Genomic DNA, 19,824 nt, shown 5'->3' with positions numbered 1-19,824 from the left:
GAGCAGTGTTATCTCCCTGTAGTAGCCTCACTCCAGGCAATCATGCTTCCCTTCCCAGATACGGACAAGTTTGGTTTTCAAGTCAGTTGGGATTATGCCTGTCTCTCTCCCTAATGCAAGCAAATATTGCTGGAGGAGGATCAACCTCAAGAATCATGGACCCAGAGATGTCCAATGGCCAGGCCGGAGGATCAGCTTTAAACACCTGTTCAAAGTAGCCAGCCCAGTGGGTCACAACTGCAGTGTCATCCGTAAGAACCGTTCCAGATTCAGATAAGCATAATGCTTCAATTCCTCTGTAAGCAGGACGTGACTAGACTAGACCACAGATGGTGTGTCACTTACTCATAGATTCGTCTAACAAACACCTCCTTATCTGCCCTCACAGCCAGGTCCAGCCTCATTTTCCTAGTAGGTAGTAGCCTTCTAGACCTAAGCTGAATCTTCAGAGTAGAAACAACAAGATTGTTGTCAGAATTCACAAACTGGGCACTTCTTTACACCCTGCAGTTTTGCACACAAGGATATGATCGATCTCCTTCACAGCACCACCAGTACTGGAGTATCAAGTCCAACAAGAAGGCTCAGGGTGCTGGAACCAGGATCCAGCGATCTGCAGCCCTTTAACTTTTGCAATGTCAAGGAACATGGAGCCACTTTCACCATGGTCACCAGACCCATGGGGAGCGACACAATCCTCATAGCCAGCCCTGTCACCCATGACCAGAGGAATGTCACCTCGCAGGCACCCATCAACCACAGACTGAAGCTGCAAATAATACACACGTGGACAAAATTGTTGGTACCCTTCAGTCAATGAAAGAAAAACTCAAAATGGTCACAGAAATAACTAATCTGACAAAAGTAATAATAAATAAAAATTCTATGAAATTTAACCAATGAAAGTCAGACATTGATTTTCAACCATGTTTCAACAGAATTATTAAAAAAAATAAACTCATGAAACAGGCCTGGACAAAAATGATGGTACCCCTAGAAAATAATGTGACCAAAGGGACATGTTAATCCAAGGTGTGTCCACTAATTAGCATCACAGGTGTCTACAATCTTGTAATCAGTCAGTGGACCTATATATAGGGCTCCAGGTAGTCACTGTGTTGTTTGGTGACATGGTGTGTACCACACTCAACAGGGTACCAACAATTTTGTCCTCACCAAGACATCACTCATCGCAGTCGGAGCATACACTGAGACAACAAACAAGGCACCCAAAGAGTGTCTTAATCCAAGTCTCATAATAAGCTCGTTGAAAGGAGTGACATCGGACACTATTGGAAGAAGCAGATCCGCCACAGCAACAGCTATTCCCTAGGTATGACAGCCATCAGAGCAACCAGATCAATAAAATGTGTACCCATCTACAGAGATCTGGTCAGTCCCAGGTCTGTGCACCTCAGAGAGTGCTGCCACTGAATGTGGAGTTTACAAAGCTCCTCCGCCAGCAGAAGATAATTATCATGCAGAGAAACAAGACATTCAACGTGCCTACCCGAATGGGCCTCCTCAAATCTGGGATCCGAATGCTGCTGTGCAATGGACGCCACCTCAGCACCACACCAGTTCCGATCCCCAACAGGCCTGACCCCATCGGCTCTCCGACGGTTTTGACTCTCCCAGGGATCAGGCTCCTGAGACCCCCCCACCATCTCCTTCATAATGCGAGCAGCATTCCTAAGAGAGGCTGCAGCAGAGCTACTGGAGTGCAGAAAAGAGTCCTGTCTGTCGTCTCAGAGCAGCGTGAACTTTTTTTAAACAGTACCTGGAGCTCCAATCCTGCCACCAACCCCAATGATTTCCCTGCAAGATGGAGGACCACTTGCAAGGCTGGATGCCGTTTAATGTTATTTACATTAATTTGTATTTATTTGTATGATCTAAAAACATATTTAAAATAAATAAAAAATAAACTGCATCAATCCCATCCATTTATACTCAGACTGAGACTAAATATTCTAGTAAGACCGGGCATTGAAAATGCCTCCTAGATAAAATGTTCATACTGCAGTTAGTATGCAAGGAACACAGTTCTGGTAAAGTACTGGGCTAAAATAATTAGAATAAAGGAATAATCTCTTAGGATTGTAGATTCAGTGAAATAAGCTTTAAAAAATACCAAAAGACATAATTATGCTTTGTTAATAGTTTAATAGTAACTTAATATCATTAGCCTTGCCTTGAAGTCTATGAACATGTTTGTTCAAGGCCTGCACACATCTATGAGTGACCTTCATATCTTCATGGTGCCATCTACATATAACTAGAGCTTGAAAAGTATTTGCCATAAATTCTTTCTTAACTGTAATGGTGGTACTGCTCAAAAGACCATTGTTAGGAGCACATTAGTAATAGCAATACTGTTCTTCAAAGGGGACTGCTGCTGAAGAAAACCAAACTCTGTCTTTTTGTAAGGTTACACTGTAAACTGCAGTAATGAAAAACCAGTGAGAACATGAAAGTGTTACCACTCCAAATAAATACAACAATATTCAAAACTTTTCTACCATAATCAATGTCCTTCTAGCAAGAGTGCACAAAACATGAGAGTACGAGTATATCTAACCTGGTAAGGTAATTTGTAACAATTTCGTACATAATGAATTGATTTTTGCACAAAAACAGATGACAAAACTAGGATGTTTCCCATGAATTGTTCTAGTGACTAAACTGGAACTAAAAGGCCCATAAGAATGCTACAGATAGATAATCGAGATAAAAGATGTGGTTTCTTCAGAGAGCATGTGCCCCGTGCAAAAATGACATATGTATCCATCCACTACACAATTCCCTACCTATTTTATCAAGAAATACTTATTAGGAGAACTTCTCCAAGGCTAAATCCCAGGTAACAGAGTTAGAATATCATGGCCCACACAATCCACCCACCATTAGAAGTGCTGGGATAATTATATCAAAGAAGCTAACTTCGACAGAAAAATATTAAAAGGACTACCTCTAAATTACCCCCTTTCCCATTATCTGCATAATCAATATGAAATTTCTGGTTAACAGTTCAAGCACACTGGAATAGCCTAAACTACAGTATAAAAAGTGAAACACACCACAGTGCCTGTGTGTACTTAAAAGTTAAAATAAGTCAGAGTAATCATTTCAGATTGAAGCACACTATTGTTCTAAGAAAAATTAAAATTCACTGTTCCTTTAATTTAGGCACTCTTTACCAGAAGACGGCATGGTCTAAACCCAGCCTCTCTCTTTTACAACTTGCCTTTTTTATAGTGACAGAAACAACATCAAATGAACCATGTTTAGTTAATGTAATCTATATGTTCTTAATGGAAGATAAATAAGCCAGATACAAGCTGCAAATAACACCATAGTCCAGATGTAAAAAGGAATGTTTACAACTTGCCTTCACATAAAGTGTACAATATTAATATACCAATAATCATACCTGCAGAAGTATATTAGTACAGCACATATCCTTATCACTTAATGTCACTTCCTTTTCTCATTCTTTTGTTTATGTAAATATTATTCATTTTTAAATCACCAGGCAGTTCTTGAAAACTACATCCAGCAAAATAATTCTCAATATTGAGCAGATGTTTGTGACTCGTAATATGTAAACACATTATACTTTTTACAGCTGTTTCCTTTAGTTTAAAGAACAGACCTACTTACCAGTTGAAGATCACCACGACTATGAGCCATACAACTTTCTTCAGTCAGCTCATAGATTTTTTTTTCCATTTGCTTAATCTTTTCTTCAGGGCTAGAGAAATTGTGCAAAGTATGGTCTTTAAGTAAAGTGGGCTGTCATTTTTACTGCAGGTAAAAAATAAATAAATAAAATAAAATCTTACGTGTCTTCATTTTTTGATTCCAAAGGCGGTGCTGGGCCCCTCGACTGCCCCAGTGGGTCAAATGAAAATCCTTAAAAAAAACAAAAAAAAAAAACAAATTACAATTTACAGAACATATAGTTGTCATATCTTCAAACATTTTCTGAAAAACAGAAAAAGAAACAACTACTAGCATTCTGTATTAGTATGCTCTTTAGATTCAAAAATCAATTAGAATTGATATATTAAGCAATTTGCTAAAAAAACTGAATGCACAATCTAAATAAATTCAGAGTTTTTTTAACATGGCGTAGCACAAATGTTTGTAGCATATGGTAAAAAAATGTAAACATACAAAATTAAAAAGAACTACAGTCTCATTTATAGTGTATAAACATACAATTAACATAATTAATAAAACAATCTAAATACAATTTCTTTTAATCCTTCCTTTGAAAGATCAATAGCGTCTGCTTAATTATATTACTTTGAACTAACATTTGTTACTACCCTTGCATCTATAGCTGTGTCAGGATCAATTTAAGATGTAGGTTTCTTTTTGAAATCTTATTAATTTAAAAATATTTCTCTTTTTGCCAGTAAATGTACCTGTGCTTATCAATCAACAGAAGCTGAATGAAACCCTTTCCTAAAATAGCTGTTTATATGATGCCTGTATTGTTTTGTCACTTTAAAATCCAACCCATACAAACAATATTTGACTCTAATTCGCTAGCTAAATATATAAGATATGACAAGAAGTGGAAAAAAGTAAGCCTTGCAAGCAAATTATTTCTATTAATATAATATACAATCTTCTCCATAATTTAACGGGTGCTCCTTATTTTTTAAAACTGTAGTGGGAATGTTAAACCTTAAATTACTAACCTTTCCGGACTGCAGATGAATATCCTGCAGCTCTCACAGCTGTCATTGGCCGTGCAGCACCATCCTTGGGGGGGGAAAAAAAAAGATTAAATGAGAAAGTATCAGTACTAGCTCTGTTACCCAACAACTAATTAATAAATAAGGATCCCTGATTAGTATTTGAAATGGCCTACTGAATGTCTTATTTAAACATTTGCAGATATGTTTAATAACAAAAATCATTTCAAGTAATGTAAAAAGGTGAAAATAATAATTACAAAGGAAATGTGAAGTACGTTGTAATATATATCTATCACCTACAGTCACTGTTACTTGGTTACTGCTCTCTCAGAATTAATGGCTAAAAGACAGCAAGCATTTCTGGATAACATGCCACTCCATTGAATTAGGTGTTCTATTATTTTCACACTTAGATACTGACCATTTAAGTAGACAGACAGACATAAAAATAAAACTTAACCTGGACCATCTGTTTAGAACAATGTTTTTCAAAGTCAACCAAACCTTTTGCTTTAAGAACAATGGATGAGGTGACATATAATGCTGTCCTCTAAGAAAGTACAAATCAGTACAAATCATTATGATCTGTGTTCATATTTAAACTACTACAATGATGACAGACTAGAAAGTATTGATTATGCCAGTCCCAGTGGTGAAATAGCACCTGTGCTCCTATAAAGAATAAGGAAAGCCCAGCTCTTGAATATCTAACTGCATGTTATTAGCTAACAAAATATTTCAAGAAAATGTTATTGTTTTTATCTAGTTAAATCACTTTTATTGGGCTAATTCAGAATTATCAATTATGATAATTCTGAATGCATATGTGTTTGAATTGCAAGGGGAAGCCCAAATTAGCAAAGCTGGAAATATATCTATTTATTGAGAAAATACAGATATTTATCATCTATTGTATTACATTAATAGTCACTGATAATCTTACTAAAAAATGTCAAAAGGATAGGAGACCAAATGGTATTTAAAAATTTTCATTAAGTCAGTCCATTTTAGTTTACCTGTACTGCTCCTGTCGTAGGTCTTCCAAGTGATGAAGCCAGAGGCACCCTAGCCTAAAATTTAAGGTAGAATAACATTTCTTGTGAGCTTTTCAAATTATTACAGAAATTAATAACCTGAATCAATAACTAAGTATGGTATATTATTTGGGCTAATGCAATAAATACATTGCTTTAATAGAGAAAAAGTGAAACAAAAAGTGCCACTTACTTTATGTTATGTATACATATTGGCTGTATTTGTTTGTCTGGCAATAATATGTTAAAAATTATTGACAACAAGGGCTCAGGAATTAATGAAATTGTAAAAAAAAAAAAAAAAAAAAAATGTTCTTTGTTTATTAAAGTAATATTCTTACAGCTAGACAAGCTGACTGAGTCTTCTTTAACACCTTTACCGCAATCCCTGAAATAGCTTGTCCATCGTTAATCATATGCATAACATGATCCCCAAGGAGGGCTATTGGAACAGCATTTGCAGCAGCAGAAGAGGTGAATGCTGGCTGTCAGAGCATGAAGAATGCAAAGAAGAAAATACACTGCTGTGTTGCAAAGAGTGGCTATTTGTCAGAAATGGCCACCATCAGCATTACAGATCAAGTAATAGTGAAACAGGCAGAGGTGATAATTACACTTCTGAATGTGTGTGGTATGAAAAGAGTGTTGGGCAACCTTCAAAGCTGCCACTCACTGGATCTACAAGTCACAAGACAGACGTATCAGATACAGATGATCCCTTCCAATTCATTCATAAATGATGGGTATGTTAGATGTAACTTTTATTGACAGCACAGGATCAAAGACACTGATCCAGCAACACATACTGAAAACACATTACAGGTTGCACATGCGGTCGGATGTCAGTTGTGATGAGATGCTGCTTTGTGATTACTGTATAAAATTAAAACGTCTGAGTTTGAAATGCCTTATTGACAACCAGGAGTGAAAAACATTTCAGCTCTCTTCTTGATTACTTAAATTTGTTAAATGTCACTTTACGCAGTAGTGATAAACACTATTTGAAAAGTAAATCATTCTTTAAGGCACTGATAAAGGGGTTCTCCAGGTTTTACCTTTCTGCGCAGAACGCTGTTGTTGAAAAAATCACCTATGGTTTGGAAATGTTGTTCGTCAGTGAAGCAATACATACTTCGTACAGCTGTCAAATTGACAGGAACTCTAATGAACAATCAGTAAATTGAGCAGGTAGTCTCATAGAAGTGACTAGTGTCTTCAAACTGGCAAACAATTAAACCTGCTGGTGTTTCATTTTCTAAAATTTTATTTTAATTTTTACTTTCTTTTTTTTCTTAGTTTTATTTTTACAGCTGAAAATTACACTAGCATATTCCAGCCATTGAAAGAAAAAATTTTTTTTTGTTATTTCGCTAAAACTATTGTGACAGCTAGTGCGGGATAGATTAAGGAACTGAACAAAGTCATAGGTACACATTTAATTGTGCATGTGCTAAGAAATACATTTAAACTGGCCCAGTTAAGGATCACAGAGAGGCAGTGATTATCAAAGCAGCACTAAGTGTAAGACAACAAAGCAACCTGCAGCTACCCTTGCTAACATCAGGCATGTATGTGAAGGAAGACGTTAAGAAAGCATGTAGCTTGCAATCAAGGGACACTAACTGAACAAAAGTCACAGGTATACATTTCATTTTGCACATGATGAGGATAAATTAAATCCATACACTTTGGGTTCACAGGGATTATCACAGCAGTGGCTGTTGTAAAACAAGAAGCAACCTGCTGCTGCCATAACATCAGACATGCACATGGATGTAGAAAGCACATCGCTTGCAATTAAGACAAAATAACTGAACAAAAATTATAGACATACATTTAATCAGATTAAAGTTTAGTAAGTTTGGTACAGATGTTTTACCATAGGCAGAGTGATATCGCAGAATTAGCATTCATGATTCACACCACCAAGGTCTGCATGGGTGTAAGGCAAGAAGCAGCCGTGGCAAACAATGATACACCAGTACTTTGCAGGGCACAATTTCACAGCCAAGCAGAAAAGAGTGTACTGCATTCAACCCACTAATTGAGGTAACGTGGGTCCTCCTTCTCATGGGCTCACCACCTATGGGAGGGGCCAAGTCGAGTTGGGTGGTGGCCGGAGGCGGGGACCTTGGCGGTCTGATCCTTGGCTACAGAAACTGGCTCTTGGGATGTGGAATGTCACCTCTCTGAAAGGGAAGGAGCCTGAGCTAGTGCGCGAGGTTGAGAGGTTCCGGCTAGATATAGTCGGACTCACCTCAACGTACAGCTTGGATTCTGGAACCAATCTCCTTGAGAAGGGCTGGACTCTCTACCACTCTGGAGTTGCCCCCGGTGAGAGGCGCTGAGCAGGTGTGGGCATACTTATTGCCCCCACTGAGCCTGTGCATTGGGGTTTACCCCGTGGACGAGAGGGTGGCCTCCCTCCGCCCTCGGGTGGGGAAGGGTCCTGACTGTTGTTAGTGTGTATGCGCCGAACAGCAGTTTGGAGTATCCATCCTTTTTGGAGTTTCTGGAGGGGGTGCTAGAGGGCATACCTTCTGGGGATTCCCTCGTTTTGCTGGGAGACTTCAATGCTCACGTGGGCAATTACAGTGAGACCTGGAAGGGCATGATTGGGAGGAATGGCCCCCCCGATCTGAACCCGAGCGGTGTTTTGTTATTGGACTTCTGTGCTCGTCACGGATTTTCCATAACGAACACCATGTTCCAAGCATAAGGGTGTTCATATGTGCACTTGGCACCAGGACACCCTAGGCCTCAGGTCGATGATCGACTTTGTGGTTGTGTCGCCGGACTTGCGCCATATGTGTTGGACACTTGGGTGAAGAGAGGGGCGGAGCTGTCAACTGATCACCACCTGGTGGTGAGTTGGCTTCGATGGTGGGGAAGATGCCGGTCAGACCTGGTAGGCCCAAACGTTGTGAGGGTCTGCTGGGAACGGCTGGCAGAGTCCCCTGTCAGAAGTAGCTTCAACTCCCACCTCCGGCAGAACTTCAACCACGCCCCGAGGGAGGTGGGGACATTGAGTCCAATGGGCCATGTTCCGTGCCTCTATTGTTGAGGCGGCTGACCGGAGCTGTGGCCGCAAGGTGGTCGGTGCCTGTCGCGGCAATCCCCAACCCGTTGGTGGACACCGGCGTGAGGGATGCCGTCAAGCTGAAGAAGGAGTCCTATAGGACTTTTTGTCCTGTGGGTCTCTGGAGGCAGCTGATAGGTACCGCAGGCCAAGCGAATGCGGCTTCGTTGTTGCTGAGGCAAAACTCGGGCATGGGAGGAGTTTGGAGAGGCCATGGAGAACGACTTTGGACGGCTTGAGGAGATTCTGGTCCACCGTCCGCGTCTCAGGAGGGGAAGCAGTGCAGTGTCAACACCGTATATGGTGGGGATGGTGCGCTGCTGACCTCACTGGGCGCTGTGGGTCGGTGGGGGAGTACTTGAAGACCTCCTCAATCCCACTAACATGCCTTCCACGAGGAAGCAGAGCCTGGGGACTCTGAGGTGGGCTCTCCCATCTCTGGGACTGAAGTCACCGAGGTGGTCAAAAACTCCTTGGTGGCAGGGCCCCGGGTGGATGAGATACCCGAGTTCCTTAAGGCTCTGGATGTTGTAGGACTGTCTTGGTTGACACGCCTCTGCAACATCGCATGGACATCGGGACAGTGCCTCTGGATTGGCAGACGGGGTGGTGGTCCCCTCTTTAAAAGGGGACCGGAGGGTGTGTTCCAACTATAGAGGGATCACACTCCTCAGCCTCCCTGGAAAAGTCTATTCGGGGTTCTGGAGAGGAGGGTCCGTCGGATAGTCAACCTCGGATTCAGGAGGAACAGTGTGGTTTTCCTGGTCGCGAACAGTGGACCAGCTCTTCACCCTTAGCAGAGTCCTGGAGGGTGCATGGGAGTTTGCCCAACCAGTCTACATGTGTTTTGTGGACTTGGAAAAGGCATTCGACCGTGTCCCTCGGGAATCCTGTGGGGTGCTCGGGAGTATGGGGTACCGGACCCCTGATAAGAGCTGTTCGGTCCTGTACAACCGTGTCAGAGCTTGGTCCGCATTGCCGCAGTAAGTCGAGCCCGCTTCCAGTGAGAGTTGGACTCCGCCAGGGCTGCCCTTTGTCACCGATTCTGTTCATAACTTTTATGGACAGAATTTCTAGGCGCAGCCAGGGTGTTGAAGGGGTCCGGTTTGGTGGACTCAGGATTGGGTCACTGCTTTTTGCAGATGATGTTGTCCTGTTTGCTTCATCAGGCCGTGATCTTCAGCTCTCTGGATCGGTTCGCAGCTGAGTGTGAAGCGGCTGGGATGAGAATCAGCACCTCCAAATCCGAGACATGGTCCTCAGCCGAAAAGGGTGGAGTGCCCTCTCAGGGTTGGGGAGAGATCCTGCCCCAAGTGGAGGAGTTCAAGTATCTCGGGTCTTGTTCATGAGTGAGGGAAGAATGGATCGTGAGATTAACAGGCGGATCGGTGCGGCATCCACAGTGATGGGGCTCTGCATCGGTCTGTCGTGGTGAAAAGGAGCTGAGCCGTAAGGCAAAGCTCTCAATTTACCAGTCGATCTACGTTCCTACCCTCACCTATGGTCATGAGCTATGGGTAGTGACCGAAAGAACAGATCGCGAATACAAGCGGCTGAAATGAGTTTCCTCTGCAGGGTGTCTGGGCTTTCCCTTAAAGATAGGGTGAGAAGCTCAGTCATCCGGGAGGGGCTCAGAGTAGAGCCACTGCTCCTCCGCATCGAGAGGAGTCAGATGAGGTGGCTCGGCATCTGATCAGGATGCCTCCTGGACGCCTCCCTGGTGAGGTGTTCCGGCACGCCCAACCGGGAGGAGGCCCCGGGAAGACCCAGGACACGCTGGAGGGACTATGTCTCCCGGCTGGCCTGGGAACGCCTTTGGGATTCTCCCGGAAGAGCTGGAAGAAGTGGCCGGGAGAGGGAAGGCTGGGCTTCTCTGCTTAAGCTGCTACCCCCGCGACCCGACCTCGGATAAGCGGAAAAGGATGGATGGATGGATTTTAAAAATAGTATGATCTGGTGGCACACAAGCTAGTGTTTATACCTCGAAAGTTCAGGGACTCGCGTTGGGGATAGACTGTGAGCAAAAATCACAGAAAGGGCTAAGACCTGAATCTTTTATGGCTCAAAAGACTGCTGCCACCATTCTATATATTTTTTTTGTCTTTTACATTCACTTGATTGTTGTTTATGGATAGAAAACATATTTTCATTTCCACTCATGTTAAATGTGATCATAATCTTTTCCTGACCAATTGCGAATATAATCTGTGTAATCCACCACTAGCAAGTTTACATCCAGTTTTTAATTCAATCAAGTGCCTTCCAGTTGTGATGCACAATAATCCATGTGTAAATGGATGCATTTTCTTTAGCTACAATTTCTCACATGGGTAATTTTTTCAATCAATATTAATTTTAGTCCCCTGTTTGCTAGGAGCTTTCCTAACCTGCAGCAGTGTCCAAGAAAAAAAAAAAAGCTGATAAAGTGGGGAAACAGTTTATAGACAGCTGCTAGGGAAAATATATGATTGTGATAGACACAGAAAAGAAAAGAAAACATGGCAGTAGTTGATTGCTGATATATTCTGGCTCACATTGGATATATAAAGTGTTATTTTTGGCCTTCAGGAAAATTGAGTTTGATGGCCTTAGTGCTATATTTAAGTTACTTCATTCTGAAATTTCAGTTCATGTGTACAGCAATTAATACATACATTTTACAAATGTATACTAAATAATTTTAACCTAGATTCAGGGGTGTAAAAAAAACATTATTAACTTTAAATAAATAGGGACTTCCAATTGATGGATAAGTTTGATATTTCCTTACAGACATGGTATATATTCATCACTTGAAATTGTGTTCTAAAGTTAAACGTTTTCTATAAATTAAAAAATATATATATCTTTCCAGCACTGGTGCTTTAAACTTAAAAAAATACATCCATTTTTCAAGCCAAGGCAGCTGACGAGTATTTGACATGAAAATTACAAAAGTTATTTAAATAAAGAATGTGTTCCATTAAGCAACATAACATTCAAACTTGCATAACATATTAAAGGGTCATGAGAAGGTAGGTTTTATTCCATTTAATGCTCTTTCAAAATCTAAGTTTTTCTAATATTCCTATTCTTTTTACCCAAACATTAAACAGAATTGTTATTCTTGTGTCAATAAATGAGAGGAATTGTTTTAATTATAAGTTACAACCACTGATGAATCAGAAAGGAAACATACTTTCAGGAATACTTTCAAAGTTTTAAATATATCAAGGTACTTACTCCAAATGAAGTTCCTAAAGGACGTGCAGCTAATGCAGTGCCTGGAATTTTTGCAGTCATCTAAAAGAATAATGATTATTATAATAATCTTCAGATCACAGTTGAACTGCAAATTAGTAAGCACACTAGTGATTTCTGTTAATTGTCCCCAGTTGGTTTGTCTGTGTAGTACAGCACACTTAGGTCAACAAACAGAACTAAGCATACATCAATAACATACTTTGACTTCTACTTAACCGATTTTTCAGGCTACCATATAAATAAAACCGTAAATAATGTATTTCTATAACAGGGGTATGGTGCTACCAAAGCTTTTGCTACCAGCAAATTTCCTAAGATGAAAATTTTATTTGTCCTGAAGAAGCTGGAGATACAGTATTTTTATATCACTAAGATATACATTGCTAATTCAAAGTTAAATCCATGCAGGTTAATTTTTCATGGCAAGACTTTAAACCTAATCTTTTCAAATAAGATCACTTTAGTTACAGGAACTAAAGGCAGTGGAATGATTTGCCTGCTTAAATAAGAGATACACCTTCAATCTCAGATTTAAAATCCAAGCTGAAGACTCACTACTTTAGTCTAGCATACCCTTAGAGCTACTGATTAGCTATTCATACTGCATTTCTGTTCATCATTTGTACAAAAATATAAATAATACAATAATTTTGACCTGCTACTATTCCTCCTGTATTTCATTTCTCTTCTCTGTATTTGGATTTGGCACTTGTTGCCACTGCTTTACTGCCAAGCTGTTCTTCTGTCCATGAAAAAGCCATCCCAGATACTGGAAGCATTGAAATCATCAGAGGTCTCCTGGACTGTGACTATGTCTGACATTGTCATTGATTTTCTCTCCTAAAATTGACCATGGAAGAGGTTTATTTTCTCCAGGAATGCTGCTGACTGGAATTTTTGTTTTCCTCTCCTCCACAGTCAACTGGCCATAGTCCAACAATTAATGGATATATAGTGTTGATATCATTTTATGTTAATCAGTTTCTACTTTGTTTTCTGTGTGTTTTAACAAGTCTGTGTCTTTATGTGTACGAATCTTGTATTTAGCAATTAATAAAATCTATACTTGCATTTTACATGAGAACTTGTCACAGCACTCTGTGAGTACACACAGTAAATAGCACTATAAAAATAAACTAATTGAACTGAATTAAGTTGAATAAATTAATTCATTGTCAATAATTGATTACCAGCCTTTACATAAATATGGAAACTGGAATACTACTTTGAATGACTTACTGGAGGTCTTCTTCCATAACTAGTTTTTACAGCCTGCTGGAATCCAACATCATTTTCCAGTTCCTTAAAATAAACATGTATTTTTTTTATAATTAGCAATTGATTGAATTATTTTGGACATATTACAATTATGTTGTGCAAAATGAAACAGGAAATATTAATATGCAAATTTGTGTACTATTAACTTGACTAAAGTTGCATTCTTTATTCATTCATCATCAAACTCACCCAGTTTGTTCAAGTCTGTCCTAACGGCAGTAATTCGCCACACATTCATTTATACGCAATTTTGAGTAACTAATTTGTCAATCAATAACATGTTTCCCACTTGGGAGGGAAATTAAAAAAACTGGATAAATTATCCACACAAACACAGTGAGAACGTACAAATTCTACACATTGATCCAGCTGGGATTCTAACCAAGGATGCTGAAGCCATGAGGACAAAATCCAAACGAATGTGTCACTATGCAGCTCTATAGACTTCATTCAAGTACCAAAAAGTAGCTTACATCAGCATCAAAGACTGGGTTGTATTCATTGTATCCAGAATAAAGATCATCTTCATCTTCGGCAGCTAAATGCACATGCTCCATAACTAGACCTAGAAAAGTAAAAGTAATTTTTTTCTTTTCTATTTACAACCAACGTTAATATAATAACAAGTTATGTTGGTATAAATAAAAATGAAAAGTAATGTGGCATTCATACCTTCCTTTCTCACATCACAAGAAGAATGAACTTAAGGCATCAGGGGATTTTCACTGAGTTTTTGAAATATCTATTTTGTTTTTGTCCTGCAAATAAATAAGAGCATTATGACTAAGATTTAGTTATTGGCCGTACTGTTAAACTACTCGTCAGTCAAAGAATCAACCCCAAATATAAGACTGCGGTATTCTGAAACAACAATCAGAGCAAGGTAGGAGTCATGATAGAAGGCGGAAAACGTGAACGCCAGCCACTAGTTACTGCATTTCAGAAGCAAAGTAATTAAAACCGAATATAAATAACAGGCTTTCCCACAAATGATCACAAAACCACTAGCGCAGCGAGCCAAGAAAAAAGTAAAATTAGGCAATAATTTACCTAGATTCTTCCATAAACTAAACAGAAAGAGATGCCAGATGAATATTTGTAATTAACTATATTCACCCGTCCGCTCCCAATTTGTTGATGCTACGGGATCTAAGGAACCCTGTCCCAGAATCCAATTCGTTCGAAGGATGGCTCCAGATTGAAACGATGATTGGTTGCTCTTGTCCAGACCTCGTTTGGTCCCGCCCCTACTGTACCTCTATTGGATGAAACAGACGCGCAGTTACGTTACTTAGGAACGCGAAGATTTCTTGTCTATGTTTTGGGGCTTTTGGTTACGAGTAAGAAATATCCATTATTAACCTGTTAACAAGATAGTAACTTAGCTTTTTATTATACTAACGGATTATTTAGATTAAACCGAGTTTACCATAATTAGTTTTAGTCTAAAGCTCAGTACTTCATACAAAAACTGGATATTTAAGAAGTAGTTATATCTGAAGACGATGGCTAACAATTTATGTTTACTAATAGTTACTAACGTAGATTAAGAACCATTTACTGTTATACTGCATTTTTATATTCTAAATCAGTTACCATTAAAACTTTAAACCTATTTTATTGTTTCAAGATATAATGGGCGTCGTTTCGAAAGCAATTTAGAAAGACCATGGGCGCCCCCTACAGCTTTCGGAAGATGAAGACTTCAAGTCAGGGTCGCAGACTCATTTCATATTCTATTCTGAAGGATCCCGAGACTCGTTTCATATTTAGCCTGAAGAGGCTGGAAGATTTTGATTTAATAAAGCTATCATTCTGAAGCTAGTCTATGTGTTCAGCGACATATCCTTTAATGCATTACTCGCGAAAAGGTTTGCTTAGTCCGCGATACTGTAATGGAAAAAGTGGGTCAGAAAATGGGTGGATGGATGTGTAATCAATCAGTTATAACACAAAGTCATAGGCAATGTCAGACACAGTCACAGTTCTGAAGACCTGTGCGTGCCCGATATCCTTCGCTATTTCTACAGTATTACATAAGATTGTGCTGGATAACCAAAGTAGAAATATACAGTACAGTAGTAGATGTAGTAAGAAGGCAGATTATTTTAATCCTTGAATTCCAAAGAACCCAGTATCCCCAGGGGTCTGGAAAACAGTTTAAAAGTGATGTGGGAAAGATATCAAGAATATTGCTCGTGTGCTGAAAACAACAGAGCAATACCAAATACACCAAACTGTGCAGCAACCACAAGCTGGAAAACAGTATGAAAAGAGGACAATCCTGTTTGTACTTGTAGGTATGTACACTGATGTCTGCTGAAGTAAGCGGGAGCCCTTAGCTAAATAAAAATAATGAATATGACAGTATGTCCTATATTTCCCAAATCATTGTTTAATTAGTTACCGCTGACAAGGCAAACATAGAAATAGTTTGAAAAAGGGGTTCAGTGCTTGAGCCATCATCAGGTGAAAACACTGGAAAACCAGTTGTTTTGCTTAGTGTTATTCTGATATTTATTCCTGTTTAGACTAAGTCATACCTGTATTATTACTGACATCCATGCAATAGAATGAAAAATAGCAACATTGAAGCAAGAGACAGAAATCTGTATGTTCACCTATTGTAGTTCTGGAGGAGGAGGTAGAAATAGTGACTGTATATAAATACTTAGGAACTTACCGAGATAATAATCTTAACTGGAATACTAATACAACAACAATATTCTTTAACTGCAACCAGCACTTATTTCTCCTCCATAAACTCAAACTATTTAAAGTAGACAAGGACCTCATGTTGTCCTTTTATCACAGTCTGATCCAGTCTGTGATCACTTTCAGTTTCATTGATTGGTTTAACAGTCTGACAAACCAAAACTCAAAAATCTCCAGCAGATTATGAAGTATGCATTTAAAGTTATTGGGGCTGATGTAGATGATTTGACTAGTGTGTGTCAGAGGGCAATGTTTAAGAAACTGGAAATCATCTCAACTGATGACAATCATCCATTACATGTAGAACTAAACCTCAGTAAATCAGGAAGAATAGTCACTTTGAAAACCTACACAAATCACTCCAGAAATTCCTTTCTTCCTTGTGCCTTTCGATTTTTCAATAAGAAATATTGGAAACAATGATTAAGGTTTTGATATATATCCTGTAATGTTTTTTTTTTTTTTTGTTGGTGTAAATTTGCATTATCTAACTGCCTTACCTTAACCTGTCTTGTTTCTATTTGTTTGTTTTATTTCATTCTGTCTGTTATGAGATGCAACCGAGAAGGCAAATTTCATGTTTTCTTGTGTAAACATGACTAAATAAAGAAACCTTAAACTGCCACCACTGCAAGCAGAGTACAGTACTGCATTTAAAGAAGAAGAAAATGTAGCTGCACAACCAAACCAGGCATTGGTGCTGTAAGGGAGCAGTATTGACTACTGCAATCCTGTTCTGAGTAATCAATCACATTAATGTAAGATAGCAGGATTGTGCATAGTGTCACAGATGAGCACTGCGTAATAAATGAGAATGGTGTAAATGTCTTTATTTTTTTTTTTCAATTATTTTTTTCTGAGTAGTTTAGTTATTGAAAGTATAAAAATTAATATTAAAAATGATTGGATGCCCTTCCCCTACACGTGTTCCAGCAATAATAAAGTGACATTTGCTTTCAAAGCCTGGCCACATCGTTATACAAACTGTTATGTTTGCACTAAAGGAGGGCACACTTGTGACATCTCACAAATGTACATAGAGTGATTGAGGAAGAGGTAAAGAAAGTTCCTGTAACTAACCTTCTGATAGGTCCATTTTATCTATCTATCTATCTATCTATCTACAGTGCATCCAGAAAGTATTCACAGCGCATCACTTTTTCCACATTTTGTTATGATACAGCCTTATTCCAAAATGGATTAAATTCTTTTTTTTCCTCAGAATTCTACACACAACACCCCATAATGACAACATGAAAAAAGTTTACTTCAGGTTTATGCAAATTTATTAAAAATAAAAAAACTGAGAAATCACATGTACATAAGTATTCACAGCCTTTGTCATGAAGCTCAAAATTGAGCTCAGGTGCATCCTGTTTCCCCTGATCATCCTTGAGATGTTTCTGCAGCTTAATTGGAGTCCACCTGTGGTAAATTAAGTTGATTGGACAGGATTTGGAAAGGCACACACCTGTCTATATAAGGTCCCACAGTTGATAGTTCATGTCAGAGCACAAACCAAGCATGAAGTCAAAGGAATTGTCTGTAGACCTCCGAGACAGGATTGTCTCGAGGCACAAATCTGGGGAAGGTTACACAAAAATCTCTGCTGCTTTGAAGGTCCTAATGAGCACAGTGGCCTCCATCATTCGTAAGTGGAAGAAGTTTGAAACCACCAGGATTCTTCCTTGAGATGGCCGGCCATCTAAACTGAGCGATCGGGGGATAAGGGCCTAAGTCAGGGAGGTGACCAAGAACCCAATGGTCACTCTGTCAGAGCTCCAGAGGTCCTCTGTGGAGAGAGGAGAACCTTCCAGAAGGACAACCATCTCTGCAGCAATCCACCAATCAGGCCTGTATGATAGAGTAGCCAGATGGAAGCCACTTCTTAGTAAAAGGCACATGGCAGCCTGCCTGGAGTTTGCCAAAAGGCACCTGAAGGACTCTCAGATCATGAGAAACAAAATTCTTTGGCCTGATGGGACAAAGATTGGACTCTTTGGTGTGAATGCCAGGCATTATGTTTGGAGGAAACCAGGCACCGCTCATCACCAGGCCAATACCATCCCTACAGTGAAGCATGGTGGTGGCAGCATCATGCTGTGGGGATGTTTTTCAGCGGCAGGAACTGGGAGACTAGTCAGGGTAAAGGGAAAGATGTCTGCAGCAATGTACAGAGACATCCTGGACGAAAACCTGCTCCAGAGCGCTCTTGACCTCAGACTGGGGCGACGGTTCATCTTTCAGCAGGACAACGACCCTAAGCACACAGCCAAGATATCAAAGGAGTGGCTTCAGGACTGTGAATGTGAATGTCCTTGAGTGTATATAAAGGTAAATTGTGTTAATTTTGGGAAATCCAAGCTTGACAGATTGTAGCCCTTTATAGCAACCAACTAAACAATTCTTCTGAATTCCTGGTCACAGATCTCTATTTGTTTTTTGACTCAGTATTTTGATTGTGTTTTGGGCTCTGTTATGGTTATTTGTATTTCCCAGTTTTGACCTTAGCCTGTATTATGTTTTTGGCATCTTCTAGTCAGTTTCATTTCTCTTAGACAGAACAGTAATAAAGAATGATATCTTATAATATGAATACCTTAAACAGACAAATTGCATCATATATGGATACAAAATCTGCAAAACAAAGCCACACCATCTTGTACTTCTGTTCAACATCATGCTGATTAGCCAATTTTTGTGACATGCACACTTTTATGCAGGACAACATATATATACTGCTCAAAAAATTAAAGGAACACTGATGGAGTATAGCATCAGGTCAATGAAACTTCTGGGCTATTGATCTGGTCAGTTAAATAGCAGAGGGGGTTGTTAATCAGTTTCAGCTGCTTTGGTGTTAATGAAATTAACAACAAGTGCACTAGAGGGACAACAATGAGACAACCCCTAAAACAGGAATGGTTTAACAGGTGGAGGCCACTGACATTTTTCCCTCCTCATCTTTTCTGACTAGTGAAAAAACTGTTTTGCATTTGGCTATGATCAGTTTCACTACTGGCAGCATGAGGTGATACCTGGACCCTACAGAGGTTGCACAGGTAGTCCAGCTTCTCCAGGATAGCACATCAATACGTAGCATTGCCAGAAGGTTTGCTGTGTCTCCCAGCACAGTCTTAAGGGCATGGAGGAGATTCCAGGAGACAGGCAGTTACTGTAGGAGAGCTGGACAGGGCTGTAGAAGGTCTTTAACCCATCAGCAGGACTGGTATCTGGTCCTTTGGGCAAGGAGGAACCGGATGAGCACTACCAGAACCCTACAAAATGACATCCAGCAGGCCACTGGTGTGAGGTATCAGGATGAAATCCTTGGACACATTGTCAGACCCTATGCTGGTGCTGTGGGTCCTGGGTTCCTCCTAGTGAATGACAATGCCCAGCCTCATGTGGTGAGAGTATGCAGGCAGTTCCTGAAGGATGAAAGAATTGATACCATTGATTGGCCCCCACGCTTGCCTAACATAAATCCAATAGAACACCTCGGTCCATCCGACGCTGCCAGGTTGCACCACAGACTGTACAGGAGCTCAGTGATGCCCAGTGATGTCCAGATCTGGGAGGAGATCCCCCAGGACACCATCTGTCGTCTCATTAGGAGCATTCCCTGACGTTGTCAAGCATGCTTACAAGCACGTGGGGGCCATAAATTTCGGCAAAATGGACTAGGCTGCCGCATCATTTTTTCACTTTGTTTTTTGGGGTTTCTTTGAATTCAGCCCTCTGTAGGTTGATAATTTTCATT

General features: G+C 39.9%; 1 protein-coding gene across 2 annotated transcripts in view; it reads right to left on the bottom strand.

Moving 5' to 3' along the window:
* The window catches only part of ift88 (intraflagellar transport 88 homolog), a 56,047-nt gene extending 41,539 nt beyond the window's left edge, over positions 1 to 14,508 (bottom strand). For both annotated transcript variants that reach the window (XM_039744006.1, XM_039744007.1), the window contains exons 1-9: positions 14,397 to 14,508; positions 14,019 to 14,104; positions 13,820 to 13,911; positions 13,308 to 13,370; positions 12,048 to 12,107; positions 5,729 to 5,782; positions 4,713 to 4,776; positions 3,846 to 3,915; positions 3,664 to 3,754 (exon numbers count right to left, since the gene is read on the bottom strand). In XM_039744006.1, coding sequence (XP_039599940.1) covers positions 3,664 to 3,754; positions 3,846 to 3,915; positions 4,713 to 4,776; positions 5,729 to 5,782; positions 12,048 to 12,107; positions 13,308 to 13,370; positions 13,820 to 13,903 — 486 coding nt within the window. In that variant the 5' untranslated portion in view covers positions 13,904 to 13,911; positions 14,019 to 14,104; positions 14,397 to 14,508. The remainder of the gene's footprint in view (positions 1 to 3,663; positions 3,755 to 3,845; positions 3,916 to 4,712; positions 4,777 to 5,728; positions 5,783 to 12,047; positions 12,108 to 13,307; positions 13,371 to 13,819; positions 13,912 to 14,018; positions 14,105 to 14,396) is intronic.
* Between the last annotated feature and the right edge of the window lie 5,316 nt (positions 14,509 to 19,824).

This window comes from Polypterus senegalus, chromosome 2 (assembly GCF_016835505.1).
Source record: "Polypterus senegalus isolate Bchr_013 chromosome 2, ASM1683550v1, whole genome shotgun sequence".
Taxonomy (NCBI): Eukaryota; Metazoa; Chordata; class Cladistia; order Polypteriformes; family Polypteridae; genus Polypterus; species Polypterus senegalus.
This window is presented reverse-complemented; position numbering and strand designations above follow the sequence as displayed.